The 24,957-nt window shown below is 50.5% G+C and overlaps 1 protein-coding gene across 1 annotated transcript in view; it reads right to left on the bottom strand.

Moving 5' to 3' along the window:
• Window positions 1-3,373: 3,373 nt before the first annotated feature.
• LOC142255898 (uncharacterized) overlaps window positions 3,374-24,957 on the bottom strand; it is a 35,047-nt gene continuing 13,463 nt past the window's right edge. Inside the window, exons 2-3 of the mRNA XM_075327345.1 lie at window positions 19,733-19,874; window positions 3,374-4,434 (exon numbers count right to left, since the gene is read on the bottom strand). Coding sequence (XP_075183460.1) covers window positions 3,558-4,434; window positions 19,733-19,874 — 1,019 coding nt within the window. The 3' untranslated portion in view covers window positions 3,374-3,557. The remainder of the gene's footprint in view (window positions 4,435-19,732; window positions 19,875-24,957) is intronic.

Genomic DNA, 24,957 nt, shown 5'->3' with positions numbered 1-24,957 from the left:
GTCGGCATATGCCTCTAACAGCCTCAGCGATCCGCCCGTACCTGTTAACTGGTTAAATTCGGCCGTCAATCTCTGACAAAGGGATTTAACATGCCACTGCAGGGAAAGCGCCATTCCCTGTTCCCCTCTCGGCAGCCGTGTGATGTTATCATGGGGTATGAAATGGATTGTCAGGATAACCCCTGTCACTGTCATTACGAATTTCCTGTGAACGGCAACATTTATAGGAAATCAGCATCTCTTCTGTATAGAGCGGTGCTGATGCTGACGCTGATGCTGACTCTGATGCTGACTCTGATACTGACTGCGGTGCTGATTCTTATGCTGACTCTGATGCTAATGCTGATTCTGATGCTAACGCTGACTCTGATGCTGACTCTGATACTGACTCTGATGCTGACTGCGGTGCTGATTCTAGTGCTGACTCTGACGCTAACGCTGACTCTGATACTGACTCTGATACTGACTCTGATACTGACTCTGATACTGACTGTGGTGCTGACTGTGGTGCTGACTCTGATACTGACTCTGATGCTGACTGCGGTGCTGATTCTAGTGCTGACTCTGATGCTGACTCTGATGCTAACGCTGACTCTGATGCTGACTCTGATACTGACTCTGATGCTGATTCTGGTGCTGATTCTGATGCTGATTCTGATGCTGACTCTGATGCTGACTCTGATGCTGACTCTGATGCTGACTGTGATGCTGATTCTGATGCTGATTCTGATTCTGATGCTTACTCTGATGCTGACGCTAACTCTAATGCTGACTCTGATGCAGACTCTGATGCAGACTCTGATGCTGATTCTGATGCTGATTCTGATGCTGATTCTGATGCTGATTCTGATGCTGACTCTGATGCTGACTCTGATGCTGACTCTGATGCTGACTGTGATGCTGATTCTGATGCTGATTCTGATTCTGATGCTTACTCTGATGCTGACGCTAACTCTAATGCTGACTCTGAAACTGACTCTGATGCAGACTCTGATGCAGACTCTGATGCAGACTCTGATGCAGACTCTGATGCTGATTCTGATGCTGACTCTGATGCTGACTCTGATGCTGACTCTGATGCTGACTCTGATGCTGACTCTGGTGCTGATACTGATGATGACTCTGATGCTGACTCTGATATTGATGCCCTGGTCTGTACAGCACAAACAATGGGAAGATCACAGCTTCAAGTCCCCTAAGGGAACTAGTAAAAACTATAAAAAATTAGAAAAAAAAGTTAAAAAAAATTTAAAAAACCCCCCACAGAATTCAAATCCCCCCTTTTGCCCCACATTGAAAATAAAACGATTAAAAAGTTACATATTTTGTATTGCCGGGTTCAGAAATGCCTGATCCTTCAAAATAGTAAATAAATTATTCTGATCAGTAAAGAGCACAGCGGGAAAAAAAAATCAAAATGCCAGAATTACATTTTTTGGGGTCGCAGCAACATTGCAATAAAATGCAATAAAAGGTGATCAAAACACCGCATCTGCCCAAAAATGGTATGAATAAAAACATCAGCACAAGACTCAAAAAATAAGCCATCACTGTCGCCAGATCCCAAAAAATGAGAATGTTACAGGTCTTAGAATATAGCGCAATTTTTGTTTTACAAATTTCAGAATTTTTTTCCCACCACTTAAATAAGACAAAAACTATACATGTTTGGTATCTACGGACTCGTACTGTCCTGGACAATCATATTGCCAGGTCAGTTGTACCATATAGTGAACTTAGTAAATACAAAAACTAAAAAAAAACATTGTGGAATTGAACTTTGTTTGCAATTTCACCGCAATTGGAATTTTTTTCCCTTTTTCCAGTACGCTATGGGGCAGAATGAATGGTGTCATTCAAAAGTACAACTCATCCTGCAAAAACACAATCCTCATATGGCAATATGGAAGGAAAACTAAAAATGTTATGGCGCTTGGAAGAAGGGGAGAGAAAAATGAAAAATGGCAACAAAATATGGAAAATTCAGGGGGCAGCAGGAACAATTTCATGGAGGAAAAATGGACACTTTTGACCTGGTGACAAGTTCTCTTTAAAAATAAAATGTTATGGGAAGATTTGCACTATGTGTTTCACTTGTATGCTGCCTCCCATGTGTTCTCCGTCTGCAACACATCGCCCAAGTGCAACATAGTCGCTCATTGACAGGTCTGGTCACACATACCTTCATCACATGCTATGTTCAGAACGTAGTGTGGGGCGGCAGAATGGAGTGTGGAGCCTCAGACCGGAGAGTGTGGTGCCGCAGACAGGAGTGTGGTGCCACAGACCGGAGAGTGTGGTGCCGCAGACCGGAGAGTGTGGTGCCACAGACCGGAGAGTGTGGTGCCACAGACCGGAGAGTGTGGTGCCGCAGACAGGAGTGTGGTGCCGCAGACAGGAGTGTGGTGCCGCAGACAGGAGTGTGGTGCCGCAGACAGGAGTGTGGTGCCGCAGACAGGAGTGTGGTGCCGCAGACCGAAGAGTGTGGTGCCGCAGACAGGAGTGTGGTGCCGCAGACAGGAGTGTGGTGCCGCAGACCGGAGAGTGTGGTGCCGCAGACAGGAGTGTGGTGCCGCAGACAGGAGTGTAGTGCCGCAGACAGGAGTGTGGTGCCACAGACCGGAGAGTGTGGTGCCGCAGACCGGAGAGTGTGGTGCCTCAGACCGGAGAGTGTGGTGCCTCAGACCGGAGAGTGTGGTGCCTCAGACCGGAGAGTGTGGTGCCTCAGACCGGAGAGTGTGGTGCCTCAGACCGGAGAGTGTGGTGCCGCAAACCGAAGTGTAGTGCCACAGAAAGGAGTGTGATGCCACAGCAGACCGGAGTATGGTACCCCAGAACAGAGTGTGGTGCCGCAGAACAGAATGTGGTGCCGCAGACTGGAAAGTGGTGCCGCAGACCGGAGTGTGGTGCCGCAGACCAGAGTGCGGTAAGGCAGAACAGAGTGTGGTGCTGAAGACGAGAGTGTGGAGACGCAGACCGGAGTGTGGAGCTGCAGACCGGAGTCTGGTGCCACAGAACAGACTATGGTGCCGCAGACCAGAGTTTTGTGCCGCAGAATGAAGTGCGGTGCCGAAGAACGAACTGTGGTGCCCCAGACCGGAGTGTGGTGCCCCAGACCGGAGTGTGGTGCCACAGATTGGAGTGTGGTGCCGCAGATCGGAGTGTGGTGCAGCAGAACGTAGTGTGGTGCCGCAGAACAGAGTATGGTGCCGCAGAACAGAGTGTGGTGCCGCAGACCGAAGTGTGGTGCCACAGACCCGAGTGTGGTGCCACAGACCCGAGTGTGGTGCTGCAGACTGGAGTGTGGTGCTGCAGACTGGAGTGTGGTGCCACAGACCCGAGTGTGGTGCTGCAGACTGGAGTGTGGTGCCACAGACCCGAGTGTGGTGCTGCAGACTGGAGTGTGGTGCTGCAGAACGGAGTAAACATGAGGCCGCATTATATACATGAGTGTACATATTGGTGCAGATCATCCCATAACTATATATTGGTGCATGAATCGGCTGTTTTTAGCGCAAATGGAACAATGAAGTGACCAACCCCTTTAAATGTCTGGATCAGGCAATGAGGTTTATGCTTTCGGTTGTATTTTTAAAAAGGTTGCTGATTTTGTCAAAAATGCTCTTCTCTAGGATATCCTTCTTGTTTTGCAGATTCACGGCTGCGGATCCCTGGAACAAGCTTTGTATGTTCTCAATGCTGAGTACGAATGACTTAGTGAGGGAATCACCAAAGGGGGTCATCATGGAATTAAACACTTTGATCTTCTGGCTGATGTCCACCAGGCACGATGTTACTGTGTATTTGACGTTCCTGTAGAGAGGACCACGTTTCTCCTTCAGCTGACTGATACAGAGATTCATTTGCTTCTCCAGCATTGTTGCGTTCTCCAAGATCTTACTCCCGATCAAGATGACGCTCTTTTTCATCGAAAAGTTCAAATTCTCCAGTTGCTTCCTCAAGGCATCTTGCATTTCTTCCACAAAAGGAGAAAGACTTTGATACAAAGCCACAAGGTGCAGATCAATCTCCTCCTTCACCTTTTCAGTGCACGTCACCACCGCTTTCCTCAGTGTATCGAGGCACTCGGACATTCTTACGTCCAACGTTTGGAAGTACAAGACCAATGGCATCTTCAGGTCCAAACTGAAGCTTTTTAAGTTTTTGATGAAATTCAAGGTGATTGTTTCTACTTGTGTCTGAAGTTCCGCAGCGCAGGGATTGAGTGTTATCTGCAGATCTTCAGTGGTCTTACTCAGCAGCTTTGTCACCTCTTCTGAATATGGGATGAGTTTGATCTTCAGCTTTTCCAAGTCCAACTGGAGGTTTTCCGTTTCTTGTGTCGCCTGTTCATACATGTTTTTGGCAAAAAATGACACCTTGTTCAGTAGTTGTGCATAGACACTTTTCTCCTCTGTCAATGCTAGAGTGCTGCTAAAATTGGAAACAAGAAAAGGAGTTACTTATTGTAAAAATGAGACATTTTACATAAATTGTTAGTATCATGACTCGGATTTGATGCGGCAGCCTTCTTTGCTTGTGGTCTGTTCCCTCTCCATTTAGCCACTGTCAGGTTTGGTCACTTTCCTGGTTCTGAACACTTTGTCTCTGTGCGGACACTTTGTGTGTTCATTGCCTTTCTAACAACAAGTGTTTCCTCTGCTGTAATTTAGGGCGGCGTTACACAATACGATATATCGGGCGATATGTCGTCGGGGTCACGGATTCCGTGACGCACTTCCGGCATCGTTAGAGATGTCGTACCATGTGACACCTCCGAACGACTGTTAACGAGCAAAAATACTCACCTTATCGTTGCTCGTTGACATGTCATTCATTTCCATAATGTCGTTCCTCCTTCTGCGCGCCGGTTGTTCATCGTTCCTGTGGCAGCACACATCGCTACGTGTGACACCCCGGGAATGGCGAACAACAACTTACCTGCGTCCCGCCGGCAATGAGGGAGGAAGGAAGGAAGTGGGCGGGATGTTACATCCCGCTCATCTCCGCCCCTCCGCTTCTATTGGGCGGCTGCCGTGTGATGTCGCTGTGACGTCGAACGTCCCTCCCCCTTCAGGAAGAGGATGTTCGCCGCCCCCAGCGACGTCGTTGGGGAGGTAAGTACGTGTGACGGGGGTTAACGACTTTGTGCGACACGGGCAACGAATTGCCCGTGACGCACAAACGACAGGGGCGGGTGCGATCGCTCATGCGATCGCACGATAAATAGTTGCGTGTAACGCCGCCCTTAGTCTGCCCTATCAACCGGTAGATTTAACTATTTAAAGCTTCCCCAGATCTTCCATTTCTTGCTGGTGATATTTCTGACGTGGAGCCTGCTTGGAACTTCAGCCTGTTTGTCTTGTGTTTTTCCTGGCAAATTATAACTGTGGTTTACCTTATTTTACTTTTCGCCTTTCCCCATATTCCTAAGGGGGCAGAGGGTTTACCTTACTCGTCACCGGGTCGGTGATGTCGGTTGCGGGAATGTCACGGGTGGCCCTGCACGGCTTCCTGCCCCTAGGTGTCCACAATAAAAGGGGGGATAGAAGGTGGATGCCTGATTGTCGTGATGTCACCTGTGGTACGCTAAGGTGCAGCACTCTGTGGCGACTGAAGCCGCAGGGGCGCCACAGGTACATGGAAACCTTAATGGCCTCTTACAAAGCAAAGCTCCAAGTGATCATCTGAGGCATCCAGTTAGGGTTGTTTCAGTCTGCGCAGTGGCTTTTAGGAACTGTGCAGCCAGGACTTCTAGTCTGTACAAGAACCGGGCGGGTCTGGTGCAGTTGTTTTTAGTAAAACCTTATTTCTTCGGCGCTCCATTGGGAGACCCAGACGATTGGGTGTATAGCTACTGCCTCCGGAGGCCACACAAAGCATTACACTAAAAAGTGTAAGGCCCCTCCCCTTCTGGCTATACACCCCCCGTGGGATCACGGGCTGCTCAGTTTTCAAGCTTTGTGCGAAGGAGGTCAGACATCCACGCATAGCTCCGCTGTTTAGTCAGCAGTAGCTGCTGACTATATCGGATGGAAGAAAAGAGGGCCCATGCTAAAGGGCCCCCAGCATGCTCCCTTCTCACCCCACTCTTGTTGGCGGTGTTTGTTAAGGTTGAGGTACCCATTGCGGGTACGGAGGCTGGAGCCCACATGCTGTTTTCCTTCCCCATCCCCCTGAGGGCTCTGGTGAAGTGGGATCTTACCGGCCTCCAGGCTCTGAGGCCGGGCTCCATCCACAGACCCGGAGATCCTGCTGGATACGGAGCTGGGTACCGTCAGGGACAAGGCCCTGCAACATTCAGGTACTCTGTGTCCCCGTACAGACAGGCACAGACACACTCCAGCATTGCTGGGTGTTCTAGTGCGCCGGGGACAGTAGCGCTGCGCGCTTGGGTTATACTCACTGCAGCTTAGCTGAGTGAGTTTATGTGTGGGGAACTACCGCGCCGGCCGCCCCCGGAGACTGTGGCGCGGCTGAGACTTGTGGTGCGCCGGGGACTTCGCGCCGACCGTGCTTTTACGACGGCAGCGCTTATAAATCTAGTCCCCGGCTTCTGCGGCCTAGTTACGTTTCGTTCCCGCCCCCAGCCCTGTCAGTCAGGGAAGGGGAGAGACGCTGTACAATAGTCAGCGCCGAGGGCTGGAGTCTTATTTACATACTCCAGCCCTCTCACTGGGCACAGTGGGACGCCAGTTTCCCGCTCTTTGTCTGAGGCACGCCCACGGCCCGCCCCTCTTCACAGGACGCCGGCAGCCATTCCTGCACGCAGTCTGAGCTGGAGAACGGACATAGCCCTGGGAGACCCAGACAGGGGATTCTGGCGACCACACACCCGCTGTTAAGCGGGCGGTAAGCAGCACCTAGGTGCTGACCCCACTAGTGCCACAGTGTTGTTTTGTGTACTTTTGTCTGTACCTATATATTGCACTGTACGGTCGCTTCTTGGCTTATACCCCTATATTGCTCTGAGGAGACAACAGCATGTCATCCGCAAAAAGCAAGGGTGCCAGGGCACAGGCTTTCTATGCTGCCTGTACCGCATGTGGGGCTGATCTACCGGCAGGTTCCACTGACCCCCATTGTGTGCAATGTTCGGTCCCTGTGCCACTTCGTCAGCCGGAGTCTATGCTAGTAGTGGCCCAGGCAGAGACGCCTGTGAACCCTGCCCCGGTGACTGGGACAGAGTTTGCAGTTTTTGCTGATAAGATGTCTGTGACTATTACAAAAATTCTAGAAACTTTGCAGTCCAGGCCGGTCACTCAGACCATGGGTACTGCTGATTCAATGTTCCCCGGTCCCCCTCAGTTGGAACTAATCCGTGCTCCAAGGGGGTCCCAGGCATCACAGGCTGAAGGCTCTGACTCGGACGACAGTCCCAGGCAGCCTAAGCGAGCTCGCTGGGAGAGACCCTCGGCGTCATCACGCTGGTCAGGGTCTCAGCGAGAGGATTCTCTGTATGATGAGACAGAGCTAGGTGATCAGGAGTCTAATCCTGAGACTGCTCTCAACCTGGATACCCCTGATGGTGACGCCATGGTGAATGATCTTATAGCGGCCATCAATAGACTGCTGGATATTTCTCCTCCAGCGGAGGAGGCAGCAGCACAGCAGGAGAAATTCCATTTCAGGTATCCCAAACGTAAATTGAGTACTTTTCTGGACCACGCTGACTTCAGAGAAGCAGTCCAGAAACACCATGCTTATCCAGATAAGCGTTTCTCCAAACGTCTTAAGGATACACGTTATCCCTTTCCCCCTGACGTGGTCAAACGCTGGACCCAGTGTCCAAAGGTGGACCCCCCAATCTCCAGGCTTGCGGCTAGATCCATAGTGGCAGTGGAAGATGGGGCTTCACTTAAAGATGCCAATGACAGACAGATGGACCTTTGGTTGAAATCTGTCTATGAAGCTATCGGCGCGTCGTTTGCTCCAGCATTCGCAGCCGTGTGGGCACTCCAAGCTATTTCAGCTGGTCTGGCGCAGGTGGACTCTGTCATACGTCCATCAGTGCCGCAAGTGGCGTCCTTGACCTCGCAAATGTCTCCGTTTGCGACTTACGCTATCAATGCGGTCTTGGACTCTACCAGCCGTACGTCAATGGCGTCCGCCAACTCTGTGGTTTTACGCAGAGCCTTATGGTTAAAGGAATGGAAAGCAGATTCTGCTTCCAAAAAATGCTTAACCAGTTTGCCATTTGGCTGAAATCATTAAACAGTCCAAGGGTAAGGACTCTTCCTTACCCCAGCCCAGATCAAGCAAACCTCAACAGTGGAGGGGACAGTCGAGGTTTCGGTCCTTTCGAGGTTCGGGCAGGGCCCAATTCTCCTCGTCCAAAAGGACTCAGAAGGAGCAGAGGAGCTCAGATTCCTGGCGGACTCACTCACGCCCAAAGAAAGCAGCCGGAGGAACCGCTTCCAAGCCGGCTGCCTCATGACTTTCGGCCTCCTCTCTCCGCATCCTCGGTCGGTGGCAGGCTCTCCCGCTTTTGCGGCATTTGGCGGCCACAGGTCAAAGACCGGTGGGTAACAGACATTTTGTCTCACGGGTACCGGATAGAGTTCAGTTCTCGTCCTCCGCCTCGGTTCTTCAGAACTTCCCCACATCCCGACCGAGCCGATGCTCTTCTGCAGGCGGTGTGCTCTCTAAGGGCAGAAGGAGTGGTGATCCCTGTTCCTCTTCAGGAACGAGGTCAAGGTTTTTACTCCAATCTGTTTGTGGTGCAAAAAAAGGACGGCTCTTTCCGTCCTGTTCTGGACCTAAAACTGCTCAACAAGCACGTGAAAACCAGGCGGTTCCGGATGGAATCTCTCCGCTCCGTCATTGCCTCGATGTCTCAAGGAGATTTCCTAGCATCAATAGACATCAAGGATGCTTATCTCCACGTGCCGATTGCGCCAGAGCACCAGCGTTTTCTACGCTTCGTTATAGGAGACGAACACCTTCGGTTCGTAGCCCTGCCATTTGGTCTGGCGACAGCCCCACGGGTTTTCACCAAGGTCATGGCAGCAGTGGTAGCAGTCTTGCACTCTCAGGGACACTCGGTGATCCCTTACTTGGACGATCTACTTGTCAAGGCAGGATCATCAACTTTTCAAAGTCAAATCTGTCACCGACCCAATCACTAACATATCTTGGCATGGAGTTTCATACTCTCTCAGCGATAGTGAAGCTTCCGATGGACAAGCAGCGTTCACTACAGACAGGGGTGCACTCTCTCCTTCAAGGCCAGTCGCACCCCTTAAGACGCCTCATGCATTCCTGGGGAAGATGGTGGCAGCAATGGAGGCAGTCCCGTTTGCGCAGTTTCATCTGCGCCCACTTCAATGGGACATTCTCCGCCAATGGGACGGGAAGTCGACGTCCTTAGACAGGAAAGTCTCCCTTTCCCAGACGGCCAAGGACTCTCTTCAATGGGGCTTCTTCCCACCTCATTATCACAAGGAAGGTCCTTCCTACCCCCATCCTGGGCGGTGGTCACGACAGACGCGAGTCTGTCAGGGTGGGGAGCAGTTTTTCTCCACCACAGGGCTCAGGGTACGTGGACTCAGCAGGAGTCCACCCTTCAGATCAATGTTCTGGAAATCAGGGCAGTGTATCTTGCCCTACAAGCCTTCCAGCAGTGGCTGGAAGGAAAGCAGATCCGAATTCAGTCGGACAACTCCACAGCGGTGGCATACATCAACCACCAAGGCGGGACACGCAGTCGGCAAGCCTTCCAGGAAGTCCGGCGGATTCTGATGTGGGTGGAAGCCACGGCCTCCACCATATCCGCAGTTCACATCCCCGGCGTAGAAAACTGGGAAGCGGACTTCCTCAGTCGCCAGGGTATGGACGCAGGGGAATGGTCCCTTCACCCGGACGTGTTTCAGGAAATCTGTCGCCGCTGGGGAAGGCCGGACGTCGACCTAATGGCGTCCCGGCACAACAACAAGGTCCCAACTTTCATGGCACGGTCTCGCGATCACAGAGCTCTGGCGGCAGACGCCTTAGTGCAAGATTGGTCGCAGTTCCAGCTGCCCTATGTGTTTCCCCCTCTGGCACTCTTGCCCAGAGTGCTACGCAAGATCAGGTCCGATTGCCGCCGCGTCCTGCTCGTCGCCCCAGACTGGCCGAGGAGGTCGTGGTATCCGGATCTGTGGCATCTCACGGTCGGCTAACCGTGGGCGCTACCAGACCGGCCAGACTTACTGTCACAAGGGCCGTTTTTCCATCTGAATTCTACGGCCCTGAACCTGACTGTGTGGCCATTGAGTCCTGGATAGTAGCATCTTCAGGATTATCTCAAGGGGTCGTGGCCACCATGAGACAGGCTAGGAAGCCCACGTCTGCTAAGATCTACCACAGAACGTGGAAGATTTTCTTATCCTGGTGCTCGGCACAGGGAGTGTCCCCCTGGCCATTTGCATTGCCTACTTTTCTTTCCTTCCTGCAATCTGGTTTGGAAAAAGGCTTATCGCTCGGCTCCCTTAAAGGGCAAGTCTCAGCGCTATCGGTATTTTTTCAAAAGCGTCTAGCACGACTTCCTCAGGTACGCACGTTCCTGCAGGGGGTTTGTCACATCGTCCCTCCGTACAAACGGCCGTTAGATCCATGGGATCTGAACAGGGTACTAGTTGCTCTCCAGAAGTCGCCCTTCGAGCCTCTGAGGGATGTTTCACTTTCTCGACTCTCACAGAAAGTGGCCTTTCTGGTAGCGGTCACGTCTCTTCGGAGGGTATCCGAGCTGGCAGCGCTGTCATCCAAAGCTCCCTTCCTGGTTTTTCACCAGGACAAGGTAGTGCTGCGCCCGATTCAGGAGTTTCTCCCTAAGGTGGTATCCTCTTTTCATCTCAATCAGGATATCTCCTTACTGTCACGCTCCCCGGGTCCTCGGCTCCCCTACCCGGGTCCTCTGCTCCGCTCCCCGGGTCCTCAGCCCCGCTCCCCGACTCACCTTCCACGCTCCCCGCTCCCCAGCCTCCGGTGCCCGTCCTTCCCAGGTTCCCTGGCCTCCGATCCCGGCGTCTGACGGCTTCCCAGGCCCTGGCCGGCTCCCCTGCGTCCTCCCCTCAGCTTCCTTCCCTGGCTTCTGGCACCCGGGCGGCGCGCATGCGCATTAGGGCGCGCGCGCGGTCACTGACCCTTTCTTAAAGGGCCAGCGTCCATTAACAGGAAATGAAGCTAAACAGGTACAGGGTATATAAGGGTTTATTGTCCAAGGGGGCGGGGCCTGATCTTCGTGTTTTCCAAGCTAGGAGTCAGGTCTCCTTGTGTCTCCTTGCCATACTCGCGTATCTCTCTTCTAGAGCTGATCCTGCCTCGGCATCCGGTCCTGCTGAATCCCGAACCCCGCACGCTGTCCGTCTGCCATCTGACAGTCCGTACCATCTCGGATCCCTGCGGTGACCCGTCATCTCGCTCCAAAGGTTCCGGACCCCGCCTGACCTCATCTCGGCTTCCGAACCTGAGCTACGTCACCCGGACTACCATCTGTGACTCCGTGGTCCCAGGGACTTCTCCGTTACACACTTGCACGGACTGTTCTGCTGCCCATAGTGCTTCAGCTACCGGACTCCTTACCACCATCTTAGAGTTCGGACCAGTGGATCCACCTCCTGGGTCTGCCCGACCGCCTGGCCCTGACAGTAAGATCAGGCCATGGATCCCGCTGCAGCACTAGCGGCCTTGCAAGAGGAACTCCAACGCCAGCGTGAAGTCCAGACCCGCATGTTGGACTTTATGACTTCCGTGGACACCCGCCTGTACACGTTACAAGCGGCAGTTACGCCTTCAACATTCCGGGCCTCCACTAGTCAATCCACGGCTCCCGCACCCGTGGCAGCCTCTTCGGATGCTTCCCGACTCCGTTTGGCTTCACCACCTCGTTATGCCGGAGATCCCAAGACCTGCAGGGGCTTCATAAACCAATGCTCCCTTCATTTCACGCAGCTGCCACATTTGTTTGCCTCCGACCAAGCCAAGGTCGCCTTCATCATGTCTCACCTAGAGGGCGAGGCACTGGCGTGGATGAATCCCTTGTGGGAGAAGGAGGACCCTATGACCAAGGACCTTCAAGAGTTCCTGCAGGCCTTTCGCAGCACCTTCGACGAGTCGGGACGCGCCTCTGCGTCTGCTTCATCCCTTCTCCGCCTGCGTCAAGGAACACTGACGGTAGGCCAATATGCCATCCGTTTCCGCACTTTGGCTTCAGAACTCGGGTGGAATAATGAGGCCCTAACAGCCGCCTTCTGGGAAGGACTCTCGAGTCGCATCAAAGACGAGTTGGCGGGTCGTGACGTGCCCTCCACCCTAGATGCCCTGATTGCCCTAGCAACTCAAGTGGACATTCGTTTTCAGGAACGCTCCAAAGAGCTATCTCGTGAGAGACGTCCGGTACGGCATTCCTCTCCTCCACGGAAGTCCTCCGTACCTCAGTCATCAACAGAGGGGATTCCCGTCCACGAGCCCATGCAGATTGACCGAGTACGGCGGTCTGAACAACGTCGAGCAGAGCGGCTCGCCAAGGGTCTCTGCTTTTACTGCGGAGAGGGCACACACCTGCTACGCTCCTGTCCAGAGAGGCCGGGAAACTCCAAAGCCTAGGGTTGGTAGGAGAGGCCACCCTAGGTGCTGGGACTCTCTCAGACCCGGTTATGTGGACCGTGCAAGTGTCAGCGGGAGAGACGCGCTTCACGGCTGAGGCATACCTCGACTCTGGAGCAGCAGGCAATTTCATCCAGCAGGCCACGGTGGACAAGTACCAGTTGCCTGTTACTCTACTCGATAAGCCCCTAGTGATTGCCTCTGTGGATGGGAGACCCCTCGCTGATACCATCTCCTGGGTCACCAGGCCGGTCGAACTGCGTATCGGTGCCCTGCACACCGAGAACATCGCTCTCTACGTCCTTCCACACATGTCCCATCAAATCCTGCTGGGACTTCCCTGGTTGCGGACACACGAACCATCAGTCAGCTGGGGTACTGGCGAAATCACCCGATGGGGCTCCGCCTGTCATGAGAGGTGTCTGAAGTCTATACAACCCATCCGACGACCTCCGGTTCCAGAGAACCTACCGGAACTGCCCTCGGCCTATTGGTCCTTCGCAGACGTTTTTGACAAGAAGGAGTCTGAGGTACTTCCGCCTCACCGTCCCTACGATTGCGCCATCGACCTGCTCCCAGGAACAACACCACCTCGAGGACGGATATATCCGTTGTCTCCAGCCGAAACCAGGGCCATGTCTACCTACATCACAGAAAGCCTGGCAAAGGGATTCATCCGGAGATCCTCCTCTCCTGCGGGAGCAGGCTTCTTCTTCGTTAAGAAGAAAGAGGGTGACCTACGCCCATGCATTGACTACCGGGGTTTGAATCAGATCACCATAAAAAACAAGTACCCCCTGCCGCTCATCCCCGAATTGTTCGACCGGCTCAGAGGAGCCCGTGTGTTCACCAAACTGGATCTTCGGGGTGCCTACAACCTAGTTCGTATCCGCTCTGGGGACGAATGGAAGACCGCGTTTAATACTCGCGATGGGCACTATGAATACTGCGTAATGCCCTTCGGTCTGTGTAACGCTCCTGCCGTATTCCAAGAATTGGTGAACGACATTTTCCGGGACCTCCTCTACATCTGTGTAGTAGTTTATCTGGATGACATCCTTGTCTTCTCTCCGGACCTCCAGACCCACAGAGAGAACGTACGGCTGGTTCTACAGAGACTGAGAGAGAATCGTCTCTACGCCAAATATGAGAAGTGTGTCTTTGAGCAGTCTTCTCTCCCTTTCCTGGGATACATCATCTCGGGTACAGGGCTGCAGATGGATCCACAGAAGGTCTCCTCCATTCTCAACTGGCCTCCCCCTTCTGGACTGAAGGCAATCCAACGGTTCCTGGGATTCGCCAACTACTACCGCCAGTTTGTCCCTCACTTCTCTGCCCTGACTGCTCCTCTCTCCGCCTTGACCAAGAAGGAGGCTAATCCAAAGGACTGGTCACCTGCGGCCGACGCCGCGTTTTGCTCTCTGAAGCGAGCATTTGCCTCCTCTCCTGTACTCCACCGACCGGAGTTAAACCGCCAGTTCACCTTGGAGGTGGATGCCTCCTCCTCAGGAGCCGGAGCAGTGCTCATGCAGAAGTCCTCCTCCGGGAAGATGGTGACTTGCGGTTTCTTCTCCAAGAGCTTCTCAGCGCCTGAACGTAATTACACCATCGGTGACCGAGAACTATTGGCGGTCAAACTGGCTCTGGAGGAGTGGCGCTACCTCCTGGAAGGAGCAGTGTACCCCGTGATTATCTACACGGACCACAAGAACCTGGAATACCTGCGGTCCGCTCAGCGACTGAACCCACGGCAAGCCAGGTGGTCCTTATTCTTTGCCAGGTTTGATTTCCAGCTCCATTTCCGACCCGCGGACAAGAATGTACACGCTGATGCCCTGTCTAGGTCTCTCATGCCCAAGGAGCAGGAGGAAGAGAGTACCCAACCTATCATCTCTCCTAGCAAGATTATTCCGGTAGCTCCTGTCACCCTGGCCCAGATACCGCCCGGGAAGACCTATGTCTCCGAGACCGACAGGCAAAAAGTCTTACACTGGGGTCATGCCTCAAAAACAGCCGGTCATGCAGGTCAGAAGAGAACATGGGGTGCGATTGTACGCCATTACTGGTGGCCATCCCTTCGCACGGACGTCGCTGCTTTTGTCTCTGCCTGCTCCTCTTGTGCCAGGAACAAGACGCCCAAGCACCTGCCATATGGCCGTCTTCTGCCTCTGCCTATACCCTCAGTTCCATGGCAACACATAGCGATGGACTTTATTACGGACTTGCCATTATCCTCCGGGCACACAGTCATATGGGTCGTGGTGGATCGGTTCTCCAAAATGGCTCACTTCGTCCCTATGGCCGGCCTGCCCTCTGCTCAGGAACTCGCGGAAGCCTATATACAACACATCTTCCGCTTGCATGGCTTTCCATCCCACATCGTGTCCGACAGGGGAACTCAGTTCACATCCCGCTTCTGGAGGGCGCTCTGCAAACATCTGGGAGTGACTCTGGACTTTTCTTCTGCTTACCATCCTCAGTCTAATGGCCAAGTGGAGAGGGTCAATCAGATCTTGACCTCCTTCTTACGTCACTATGTCAACGCCCATCACGACGACTGGTCCACGCTTCTGCCTTGGGCTGAATTCTCCCATAACCACCACATCAGTGAGTCGTCCTCCAAGTCTCCCTTCCATGTCGTTTACGGACTTCAGCCCTCCGTCCCGTTGCCTATATCCCCGTCTTCGGATGTCCCTGCTGCTGATACTGTAGCCCGTGACTTCGCTACCATTTGGGACTCTGTCAAGGCGTCCCTTGGGCGCGCTTCCCAGCGGATGAAGAAACACGCCGACAAGAGGCGCCTGGACCCTCCGTGTTTCTCTCCTGGTGACCTGGTCTGGCTTGCTTCCCAGTACATCCGATTGAAGATACCTTCCTACAAGCTGGGTCCTCGCTACATCGGGCCGTTTAAGGTCCTCAGCAAGATCAATGAGGTCTCCTACAAACTGAGGCTTCCGGCCACGATGCGGATTCCCAACTCCTTCCACGTCTCTCTGCTCAAGCTGGTTTTCCTTGGTCCCTTCTCCTCTGCTGCCAGTCCGGCTCCTCCTCCTATTGCCGAGGACGACATCTATGCGGTAAGGGATATTGTGGCCATGAAGACTGTTCGAGGCCGACAGTTCTTCCTGGTGGACTGGGAGGGGTATGGTCCTGAGGATAGGTCCTGGGAGCCCAGGGAGAACGTGGGCACTCCTCTGATCCGTGCCTTCATGTCCCGGTTGCGGGGAGGGGGGCGTGGGGGGGGGGGTACTGTCACGCTCCCCGGGTCCTCGGCTCCCCTCCCCGGGTCCTCTGCTCCGCTCCCCGGGTCCTCAGCCCCGCTCCCCGACTCACCTGCCACGCTCCCCGCTCCCCAGCCTCCGGTGCCCGTCCTTCCCAGGTTCCCTGGCCTCCGATCCCGGCGTCTGACGGCTTCCCAGGCCCTGGCCGGCTCCCCTGCGTCCTCCCCTCAGCTTCCTTCCCTGGCTTCTGGCACCCGGGCGGCGCGCATGCGCATTAGGGCGCGCGCGCGGTCACTGACCCTTTCTTAAAGGGCCAGCGTCCATTAACAGGAAATGAAGCTAAACAGGTACAGGGTATATAAGGGTTTATTGTCCAAGGGGGCGGGGCCTGATCTTCGTGTTTTCCAAGCTAGGAGTCAGGTCTCCTTGTGTCTCCTTGCCATACTCACGTATCTCTCTTCTAGAGCTGATCCTGCCTCGGCATCCGGTCCTGCTGAATCCCGAACCCCGCACGCTGTCCGTCTGCCATCTGACAGTCCGTACCATCTCGGATCCCTGCGGTGACCCGTCATCTCGCTCCAAAGGTTCCGGACCCCGCCTGACCTCATCTCGGCTTCCGAACCTGAGCTACGTCACCCGGACTACCATCTGTGACTCCGTGGTCCCAGGGACTTCTCCGTTACACACTTGCACGGACTGTTCTGCTGCCCATAGTGCTTCAGCTACCGGACTCCTTACCACCATCTTAGAGTTCGGACCAGTGGATCCACCTCCTGGGTCTGCCCGACCGCCTGGCCCTGACACTTACCTTCCTTTTGTCCTCATCCAGTTCATCGGTATGAAAAGGATTTGCATTTGTTGGATCTCGTGAGAGCACTCAGAATCTACATTTCCCGCACGGCGCCCCTGCGCCGCTCGGATGCACTCTTTGTCCTTGTCGCTGGTAAGCGCAAAGGATCGCAGGCTTCCAAATCCACCCTGGCTCGATGGATCAAGGAACCAATTCTTGAAGCCTACCGTTCTGCTGGGCTTCCGGTTCCATCAGGGCTGAAGGCCCATTCTACCAGAGCCGTGGGTGCGTCCTGGGCATTACGACACCAGGCAACGGCTCAACAGGTGTGCCAGGCAGCTACCTGGTCGAGTCTGCACACTTTCACCAAACATTATCAGGTGCATACCTACGCTTCGGCGGACGCCAGCCTAGGTAGAAGAGTCCTGCAGGCGGCGGTTGCCTCCTCGTAGGGGAGGGCTGTTTTGCAGCTCTAACTTGAGGTATTAATTTACCCACCCAGGGACTGCTTTTGGACGTCCCAATCGTCTGGGTCTCCCAATGGAGCGCCGAAGAAGAAGGGAATTTTGTTACTTACCGTAAATTCCTTTTCTTCTAGCTCCAATTGGGAGACCCAGCACCCGCCCTGTTTCCTTCGGGATTTTTGTTTTTTTCGGGTACACATGTTGTTCATGTTGAACGGTTTCAGTTCTCCGATGTTACTTCGGATTGAATTTGTTTAAACCAGTTATTGGCTTTCCTCCTTCTTGCTTTAGCACTAAAACTGAGCAGCCCGTGATCCCACGGGGGGTGTATAGCCAGAAGGGGAGAGGCCTTACACTTTTTAGTGTAATGCTTTGTGTGGCCTCCGGAGGCAGTAGCTATACACCCAATCGTCTGGGTCTCCCAATTGGAGCTAGAAGAAAAGGAATTTACGGTAAGTAACAAAATTCCCTTCTTTATGTTATTTACCACATGTGCCTATATCGATGGGTTCGGGCACTACTATAATGTGAATGATGCACCAGCCAACTGATATTGGGAGAGATTCCTATTAAGGACTGCCAATTGCATTGTTTTCTCGGCGATAAGTAGAGATACCTGTCGCCAACTTTCTTTCAGAGAACACAGGAGAATCCTACCGAATTATTGCCTCTGTTTACAGGAGTAAGGGGGGCTTTGCAGGTTGAGACATCGCTACTGCGATATCGTTGGGGTCAAAACGAAAGTGACGCACATCCGGCGCCAGTAACGGCGTCGCAACGTGTAAAGCCTAGATGCACCGATAAACGATCGCAAAAGCGTCGAAAATCGGTGATCTGTGTAGTGTCGTTCATTTTCATAATTTCGCTGCAGCAATAGGTACGATGTTGTTCCTCGTTCCTGTGGCAGCACACATCGCTGTGTATGAAGCCGCAGGAGCGAGGAACGTCTCCTTACCTGCCTCCACCGGCTATGCGGAAGGAAGGAGGTGGGCGGGATGTTTACGTCCCGCTCATCTCCGCCCCTCCGCTTCTATTGGCCGCCTGCCGTGTGATGTCGCTGTGACGCCGCACGACCCGCCCCCTTAGGAAGGAAGCGGGTCGCCAGCCAGAGCGACGTCGCAGGGCAGGTAAGTACATGTGAAGCTGCCGTAGCGATAATGTTCGCTACGGCAGCTATCACAAGATATCACATCTGCGATGGAGGCGGGTACTATCGCGCTAGCGATGTCGCAGCGTGCAAAGTACCCCTAACATCTGAACGATCGAGTAATGCACAGTTCTGCCAACAGCCATCTAAAGTCTTTTCAGATGACTAATCAAAATAGGTTGTCCTGCATGAGTATTTGAGGAATAACAACATTTCTGCCTTTATATATCTATGTAAAAATTGCAAAAAAGGCATCATAGTGCAAACTCCTTCAGAAACTTTACTCCAGGCAAAAAAAAATAAAAATTCGACATTTTGTAAAAGTTGCATTTTATGAATCCGTCTAAAGCAAAATTGTTAAGGAAAGATAAATAAATGGCTTAAGAAAGAAAAATGACTTAAAAAGTGACAAAAAAAACGTATGGAGAATAAGGAGCACATACTAAAGTTTCTAAAAATAAATAAATCTAATATATAAACCTGAGTGTGTGTGTGTGTGTGTGTGTGTGTGTGTGTGTATGTATGTATGTCCGGGATTGGCATCTGCACCGTCGCAGCTACAGCCACAAAATTTTGCACACTCACACGTCTGGACCCCGAGGGCGTCATAGGCTATGTTTTGAGGGGAGATTTTAACCCCGCACTTTACAGTTATTCACCAAAAAACCTGCCTCCATTAAAGCAAATGGAGCTGGGAGCCACAGTGCAGCCAGAATTTCAGAAGAATGCGCAGCCACGCCCTTATATGGAATGTTGGCGTGTCACAATGCAGCCAGGGAAAGAGACAGACACAGACAGGGAAAGAGGCAGACACAGACAGGGTAAGAAACTGACATAGACAGGGTAAGAGACAGACACAAAGAGACAGACACAGACAAAGAGACAGACTGACAGGGAAAGAGACAGACAGGGAAAGAGAGGGAAAGAGAGAGACAGGGTAAGAGACAGACAAAGACAGGTAAAGAGACATACAAAGAGACAGACACAGAGAAAGAGGGAAAGAGACAGACAGGGAAAGAGAGAGAAAGAGACAGACAGGGAAAGAGAGGGAAAGAGACAGACAGGGAAAGAGAGAGAAAGAGACAGACAGGGAAAGTGACAGAGATAGACAGACAGACAGGGAAAGAGATTGAGACAGACGGTGAAAGAGACAGAGACAGTCAGAGACAGACAGGGAAAGAGACAGACAAAGAGAGAGACAGAGAGATATATACAGAGGGGGAGACAGACATTATAATGACATTTCTATCTATTTGTTTTGTAGCTTTTGTATGCAGAATACATTTTTGTTAATACATTCTATTTTGTTAACAGCAGTTATTAACCCAGGCAAAGCCGGGTAGTACAGCTAGTAAATAAATAAAATAGCAAAATACTCCAGAAATAATAATGATGCATCGGACCCAAATATAAGAATCAAACTATAAAGAAAAGAAAATGTTTTAACAAAGCTTTAGGCTATGCTTTTAAGTATTGTACTGTGTAAGTTGTATCAATAGTTTCCTATTTGTAAACAGTTTGTTACACAGTTGCTTCCGGGCTCACGTACTCTAGTAGACTGCTGGAGGATAGTGCGGAGCTGCTGTCCTTGGTGCTGCCGCTCAGCAGGTCAAGGTAAGACAAGAAGGCATCATCCAGTATTTTCGTGTTGTCATTGACTAGAGTACCTAAGGGGGAAAAAAAGCAATCATTATATATTTTTCATATTTTTGGCAAATATATGTTCACCCATGAGATCAGCAGGGTCAGACATGTCTGGCAGTTACTTATCCCATTATTCTTACACCAGGAATCCTATAAAATTACCATCTTATAGGAAGTCTGGCACCCCAAAATGCTTTTTAGCCTAAGGCTAGTTTCACACTTGCGTTGGACGGGATCCGTAGCATTGCGTTGTGTGACGCATGCAACGGATGCGTTGCATATAGTGGCACAACGGATGCTACGGATCGTACAAAATAACGCAATCCGTTATAGTTTTTTTTCCTTGACTTTACACATCTGAGCATGCGCAGTTGTGTAAAGACGGATGCGTTAACGGAATCCGTCAAAATGACGGATTCTAACGGAATCCGCCACCATAGGCGTCCATTATAAAAACAACGGACGCCGACGGAATCCTGCAGGTTGCGTTTTTTTTACACTCCGCCAAGTGCAGAAAAACGCTACATGCAGCGTTCCATCCGCCCGACGGTCACTGATGGTCAGCGACAAAACAACTGATCCGCCACGGGGCGGATGCAATGCAAGACCATCCGTTGCTATCCGTAGCTAATAGAAGTCTATCAGGAATATAATGGTTTCCTGCAACGGTTACCGTAATTCCTCAAGGCTGCAGATAGCAACGGAAGCCGTCCAACGCAAGTGTGAAAGTACCCTAACTCTACAGTGATATGAGGGACTTTGCCCCTATAACAATCATACTAGCACTGACCCTGTTACTAGTTCACTGCTTGTGAATGCAACTTTTAATCCATATCCAAATGAGGGGGCTTTCTTGCACCCAAGGCATGACTGTGGGATGGAAGCACCGTTATGCCCCCTCCAGTGGCATCTTGGAGACTCTAGATTGTAATGGACAGCACAAAAGATACTGTTTGAGTGCATGCGCACTTACACTGCCTGTGCACATGGATTCAAAGTTATTTTCCAGCAAAAGGAACAATTTTGTATGCTTTCTATAGGTGTGCAGTCCACTATATCACTAAGGCATTTTGGGTGTGACACACTTCATTTACACTTTTATATTATTAAAAGTACACTAAAACTACCATGTCTTTAAGCTAACAGCATCTGTTAAGCTCAGGAGGGGAAAAGGGGGTACTAGAAGTCATTAGGCAATTGCCTCTTTTGCTTTCCAATAATTCAGCTGTAGAGATTGATATTGCAATTTACTTTTAAAGAATAACCTAGCCTTTATAAAAAAAAAAACTTCATATTTTTCTTAATATGTAGATGAGCTGTAAAGATCTTTCAGCCTGACATAGATCTCCCTGAGAATCTGCCTTCAGATCTTATTGTGTGAGACATGTAATGACTGACAGTCTGCTCTCCTTATCTACAGATCTTATTGTGTGAGACATATAATGACTGACAGTCTGCTCTCCTTATTTACAGATCTTATTGTGTGAGACATCTAATGACTGACAGTCTGCTCTCCTTATTTACAGATCTTATTGAGTGAGACATGTAATGACTGACAGTCTGCTCTCCTTATCTACAGATCTTATTGTGTGAGACATATAATGACTGACAGTCTGCTCTCCTTATTTACAGATCTTATTGTGTGAGACATGTAATGACTGACAGTCTGCTCTCCTTATCTACAGATCTTATTGTGTGAGACATATAATGACTGACAGTCTGCTCTCCTTATTTACAGATCTTATTGTGTGAGACATGTAATGACTGACAGTCTGCTCTCCTTATTTACAGATCTTATTGTGTGAGACATGTAATGACTGACAGTCTGCTCTCCTTATCTACAGATCTTATTGTGTGAGACATATAATGACTGACAATTAATCACCAAAGTCCACTTACTTATGTACACTTCAATAGAATCTGACTAAACGCAAGCTTGACGCTGGATTACCGGCCAAGAATGAAGCGAATTAATACAATATTATTTATGAAATATTATTTTATTATCAATAAACTCAAAAACATACACTTTCAAACAAGAGAGCCACCTGGGGGGCACATGGTTCCAGAGTATCTGCATATCATCTCCATCCTATATATAATGTATCCACATTAAATCCAAACACAGGATAATTACATCCAGTATTTATACATAGACACTGATCAAATCAAAATTAATTACATTCAGTGTCTATTCACCTTATGACATATGGTGTATAACCTCATAATGATTCTGCATCAGCATATAATCATAAAAAATGCCCAAGAGAGCAACCCTCAATTAGTCATCCAGACATACAAGGCTAATCTCAGTGGGCATATCACTGCTGCTGCCCAATATATCACCACCTAAACCTCTTCTTTGCTTTCATCAGCGCGGCATATTGAAGTGGACAATTATATGGTCTAATAACCTTTTAATCGTCACTGGTATGCTAAAGCAGATCACACGCATGGCTAAATCAATTTACCATCTGTTGATATATCTTTCAGCGCCTGCTGATTTGCATATGTGATAAGACACAATTCAGCCACTGCGTGCGCCGCCTCACCACCACCTGCAGACGACTAGTCCCCATATACCACACTGATAACATAGCAAAGGGCATTCGATGCCTAAATATACATGATGTAGAGATAGGGCAATACAGCAGGGATGTGCATTACAGATAGAGTGTTTAGAATACACGTTTAGGAATTAAATGTTAGAATGGATACTCACATTGTTAACTGATTCGTCTGGCCATGCGTCCCACCACCCCTGACGTACGTTTCGCCGCTGCTTTATCAAAAGGGGGCGTGTCAGGGTGGGGGAACTTTCGTGTTTATATAGTATAATCCAGCCAGGTGATTATGTCATCTCGTAATAATAGCGGCATATACACGTGCGGGCTATTTCCGGTATGTAACGGCGCATAGTACTGATGCCGCTTCCCCCTTGCAAAGGGACTTCCGGACTGCGCGCGCTGACCTGCAAGCGTCATCACGCTCTAGGTCACATGATGCGCGCACGTCATGAAGCCCGAGGGGCGGAAAACACTACCGGAATGATGTAATCCATCGTTCCCATGCATTCAATTTCACATATAAGGGCGCATGCGCGCGTACATAGCGCCACATTGCATAGACAGCTTATGTTATACAGAAAAGGATGACCGATGCAGCATCAATGGTTATCTCTACACATCAAAAGAATTGGCAATCTACAAATTTATACCATTCTAAGGCTGCATCAGCGATCCCCCCGCATGCCCAGATCATAAACGGATCAGAACAGATTACCAATTCTAAACCATATTATATACAGTCATATTATCAGAAAATACCTAAATAGACATTACATACTCATATGACCTCATCAATTAGTACATAACAGATCTAGAAATAACAAGCTTTACTTATTGATATAGATTCCAACTCACTATGATAAGTATAATATCAATTATTCAATACAATCATATAGCAATAATACGACAATATTTCACATATAAAGAACATCATTTTCCATATAAATTCTGATTTCTTCCTCGTTTATTTCATAATCGATCCACACTGTTGTTACTCCCCAAAGTCTCGGCATCACCTCCAAACTTATGATTCATCCTGCATGCGTCCACCTACTTTCATCAATAATCATATGCAATGTATGACATTAATTCCTTGGCTGGAATAGATCAAATAAAATAAAATTAAAACCACTTACAAAAACACTTTAAAAACATAACCCACCCATAAAAAGCATCCACAGAGCCTTGCAGGTGTATTAGATCTTATTCCCGCAATTAGAGAGCCAACATATACGCATACGTCTGTATACTTAAGACGTATGCGTATATGTTGGCTCTCTAATGAAGGATGAATCATAAGTTTGGAGGTGATGCCGAGACTTTGGGGAGTAACAACAGTGCGGATCGATTATGAAATAAACGAGGAAGAAATCAGAATTTATATGGAAAATGATGTTCTTTATATGTGAAATATTGTCGTATTATTGCTATATGATTGTATTGAATAATTGATATTATAGTTATTATAGTGAGTTGGAATCTATATCAATAAGTAAAGCTTGTTATTTCTAGATCTGTTATGTACTAATTGATGAGGTCATATGAGTATGTAATGTATGTAATGACAGTCTGCTCTCCTTATTTACAGATCTTATTATGTGAGACATTAATGACTGACAGTCTGCTCTCCTTATCTACAGATCTTATTGTGTGAGACATATAATGACTGAAAGTCTGCTCTCCTTATCTACAGATCTTATTGTGTGAGACTGTCACGCTTCCCGTGTCCCAGCACCACTCCTTACCCACTGATCCAATCCATGTGTCCACCAGTCATGGCTGCCGCTCCCGCTCCTGCTCCCCTGAGTCCTGCTCCTGGTCTCAGGAGTCTGACTTTGAGTATTGGCCTCAGGATTCTGTATAGGACCGGGCCGCGCCCACTCTCCTGGTCTTATAGGCCCAGCACACCTGCAGCAGGAAATGACATGAGGCTGTGCTGGGTATATAAGACTTGCCTTTCCTTAGGGGCGTTGCCTGATCAACGTGACCTTTAGCTTGTCTTTAGAGCTAGATGCTCAGGTCCCCTTGTGCTCTCTCCTGTGACTGTTTGTCCTTTGCTATCGGGTACCTGTGCCTGTTTCCTGCACTATCCCATAGAACTCTGTGATCCTGCTGACCCGGTTATAACCGTCCCGGCCACGCCAGTGCTCCGGCTGCCGTGTACTCTGCCACCTGGTGGCGTACTCGGTCCAGTGGATCCACCTCCTGGGCCCACCAGTCCTCCCGGCCCTGACAGATTGATCAGGCCATGGATCCCGCTGGAGCACAAACATCCGAGCTGGCCGAACTACGCCAGGAACTGGTGCAACAGCGTGACACCTTACACCGCATACTAAAGTTCCTGACGTCTGTGGACCACCGGTTGTACACATTACAGACTGCCGCCTCGTCTCGGTCCACGCAGCAAACGGTGTCCGGATCTGAACCTGCTGTCTCCGCAGCCTCGCAACTTCGCCTCGCTGCTCCGCCTCGCTATGCTGGGGACCCCAAGAACTGCCGGGGGTTTTTGAACCAGTGCTCCCTGCATTTCAAGTTACTT

The sequence above is a fragment of the Anomaloglossus baeobatrachus genome, chromosome 11 (genome assembly GCF_048569485.1).
Source record: "Anomaloglossus baeobatrachus isolate aAnoBae1 chromosome 11, aAnoBae1.hap1, whole genome shotgun sequence".
Taxonomy (NCBI): domain Eukaryota; kingdom Metazoa; phylum Chordata; class Amphibia; order Anura; family Aromobatidae; genus Anomaloglossus; species Anomaloglossus baeobatrachus.
Note: the sequence above shows the minus strand (reverse complement) of the source record. Positions and strands in the feature narration are given on the sequence as shown.